Source organism: Pyrgilauda ruficollis, unplaced genomic scaffold (genome assembly GCF_017590135.1).
Source record: "Pyrgilauda ruficollis isolate IOZ18807 unplaced genomic scaffold, ASM1759013v1 scaffold42, whole genome shotgun sequence".
In the NCBI taxonomy this organism is placed as follows: Eukaryota; Metazoa; Chordata; class Aves; order Passeriformes; family Passeridae; genus Pyrgilauda; species Pyrgilauda ruficollis.
In genome coordinates, this window is record NW_024525712.1 from 2,499,100 (window position 1) to 2,502,352 (window position 3,253).

The 3,253-nt window shown below is 51.2% G+C and overlaps 1 protein-coding gene across 1 annotated transcript; it reads right to left on the minus strand.

Moving 5' to 3' along the window:
• Window positions 1–280: 280 nt before the first annotated feature.
• Window positions 281–2,340, minus strand: ID2 (inhibitor of DNA binding 2). The gene is made up of 3 exons (XM_041477924.1): window positions 1,882–2,340; window positions 1,598–1,662; window positions 281–926 (listed from the first exon to the last, which is right to left on the minus strand). Exons 1-2 carry the CDS (start codon window positions 2,227–2,229, stop codon window positions 1,606–1,608), a joined length of 405 nt encoding a protein of 134 aa, XP_041333858.1. The 5' UTR covers window positions 2,230–2,340; the 3' UTR covers window positions 281–926; window positions 1,598–1,605.
• Window positions 2,341–3,253: the final 913 nt, after the last annotated feature.

A 3,253-nucleotide genomic window follows, 5' to 3' on the forward strand; every position in this document is an offset into this window, starting at 1 on the left:
TTTTGTCAATAGCATCCCTTGTGTAATAAGTTCCTTTTCTCGTTCCTTTCACACTGTTTACAGGCAGATGACTTAGAAGGTTACAATATACACCCAAATAAGATTTTCCAAGTTACAAGAATTATTCACTTCAGGTAATTTTATTCTTTATAGTCTCTACATATTTGAACTTTTACTTGATAAATTCATAACAACGTGTTAAGTATTTAAAAAAAAAACAACAAAAACAACACAAATCAAAGCCAACAGTTGGTCCCCAAAGAATAAAGCAAGCAATCAGTTCAATAAACACACTTGATTTATTTTGTATAAAAAGGGTTAAGTTTACAACTAAACTTTTATAAAAAGTTTAGCATGATTAAGTACATCATTACACTTTTTGCAGAAATGTGTATTTCTGCCACTATACAAGAAAACTCTAATTAAAGAGTTCACAATGTTTCACTCATATATATATATTTATATATAAATATATACACAGCATTCAGTCCTAGGTTCGTGTCAAAAAGGTAATTTCTGACCACAGACTTTCCTAAAAAACTGAACACTGGATCCTTCCGGTACTCACGCTCCACCTTTGGAAAAAAAGGCAAAGTCTGCTTTAAAATGGGCAACTCCTTGTGAGATTTTTGTTTCGCTCCCCACGTTGGGAATAGTATATAAAGGAAGCCTTCCAACTAGGGAAAGGGTATTTAAGAGTCTCTTCATAAATAACTAGGTTCAGTCCAAGTTGAAAAGTGGGGTGGGGATAAAGATGAATCTTGATTTTTTCTTCTTTATTCATTTTAAAAGTTCCTTTTACTTGAACGTGGATTTTCCCCTCCAGATACAGCTGAAAAATAAATTCAGCACCTCAAAAAAGAAAAAAAAAATCCTGTAGACATTTTCTTGTGCAAAAGAAAAAAAAAATCTCATCAGTGGAACACCTGCAAGAGATTGAAAAGAGGCATATTTAGGAGAATGCTAACAGGGCAGAGATCCGGACAGACTGGCGCCAGAGAGGAAGCCACAGTTTGAACATTTAACCAAACACTCAGAGATTGGGCAAACCCTGGCGTCCAGATGCAACACATACAAACTCACACACTCGCTCTCAAGAGCACAAATTGAACATAAAAATAACATACACTCCAGGGAAAGGCTAGAAAGAGGATTCTCAGTCCAATCTTTATTTAGATCTCTGTAAACGCAATGTTCAGAGGCGCCAGTCTGCCTCTTAGAGCAATTATTTGATTAAAAGCAGTCACTTATTTAACTGATAACGCAGACAATCCCACATCACAGAATTCAAGGAATTGCGCCAAGATTCCCAACTTAATCAGTCACTTTGGCCCAGGAAGTTAAGGCTCCAAGAACAGATAAGAATTTGCATTAAGCAGCGAGCAGGATCAGAGGAGCCTGTGCTCCTGGGTGAACCTTAGCGACACACACACACTTAGGACCTCAAGACTCAGTTTTCAGTCTCATTTCTTACTGATTACAAAGGCATCTCCTAATCAACTTTTAGGACCTATTTTTAGCACTTGCCATCACGCCTCCCACTCCCCGGGGAGGCAGTTTTTACCCGAAGTTTAGGAAAAAGGCGCACCGCACTCACCGTTTGATTCAGCCACAAAGTGCTTTGCTGTCGCTTGACATGAGCTCTGAGGGGAACTCGGACGCCTGCGAGAGAACAAGAGCGGGGTAAGGGCGAGCACTGACAGGGAGGCCGGAGCGGATCGTCCCGGCTCCCGCGGCGCGTCCGGGGGCAGCCCCGCCGCGGAGGGGAGCGCACGGCGGGCGCTGCCGCTGTCACCGCCTCCCGCGCTGGGGACACGGCCAGCGCCGCGCCAGCCCCCGGTGCGGCTCAGCGGCGAGCCGGGGCGCGGGGAACGCGCTTACCTGTAGCGAGAGGATGCTGATGTCTGTGTTGAGGGTGGTCAGAGGAGTTCTGGAGGAGGGGTTCTGCCCGGGTCTCTGGTGGTGCAGACTGACGATGCTGGGGTGCGAGTCCAAGGCGATCTGCAGGTCCAGGATGTAGTCGATGACGTGCTGCAAGATTTCCATCTTGCTCACTTTCTTGTTCTGCGGGATGCTGGGCACCAGCTCCTTCAGCTTGGAGTAGCAGTCGTTCATATTGTACAGCAGACTCATGGGGTCATCCACGGGGGTCTTGCTCCGGGAGATGCCCAGGTTGTGCTCCGAGAGGCCGGTTTTCCTGACGGACCGCACCGGGCTGAAGGCTTTCATGCTGGCAGGCGGGCGGAGAGCGCGGTTCTGGCGTGAGGGCTGGAGCCTGCGGAGCGCTGCACTGCCGCTCTGGCGCTGCCGGAGCTCGCACTGAGGGCCAGCGCTGCGCGACTGCTCTTATACGGCGGCCGCCGCCGGGCCCGGCCCGCGCTCGCTGCCATTGGCGGCCGCCGGCACGTCCATCACCGCGGGGCGCCCTCACTGGTGGGGCCTTCCGCCCGGGCAGCCAATGGCGGCGGGGGGCGTGGCTGCGCGCTCAGCTGAGGGAGTAAATAGTGCGCGGGGCTGTGCGGGGCCCGGGCCGGCCGTGCCGTGTTCCCGCCGGGCCCTCAGACACCCCTCGGGCCCCCTGGCACCCCCTCCGGCCCTCAGACACCCCTCGGGCCCCCTGGCACCCCCTCCGGCCCTCAGACACCCCCCGTGCCCGCTCCCTGCCCTCCGCCGCACCGCGGTCTCTGCACGGGCTCGCACCGGTGTGCGGGGTGGCGGCGCCGCGCCAGGAGCGCAGTGCGGGAGACGCAGGTCCCGCTGCAGCGAGGGCTGAGCCTGCCCCAGGTCACCGTGAACTGGAGCCTCCCCGCGGTGTTTGCACGGCAGCGAAAGTCAATGGCCGGGTTTGCAGCCAGCGCTGTAGGCTGCGGGTGTAAGCAGGAATGAAATAAACCAAGATTAAAGATAAAATAAGATTTAAACCCCACTGCAACTTTCTGTCCTGGTGAGAACGGGACACTGAGCACCCCAGCAGCCAGGCAGGCGTCACTCCCAGCGCCCTGCTTCCTGAGAACAGGGCTACTTCAGATGATGCTATTAATTGGAGATCATTAAGCAAATCTGCATATTGGAAGTGCATTTACATGTATTACCCTTGAAAGGCTGCTCATCTGCGCCCTATCAGTGCTCGTGACACAGTGCTGCCATTAATTATGCATAGATTGTTTCTGGTGACAAATGCAAATGCTTACTACACGCTGTACTTTTAGCAGCTTTTGGTTGCAGCCAATGAAACATCTTCCAGAAACATTCC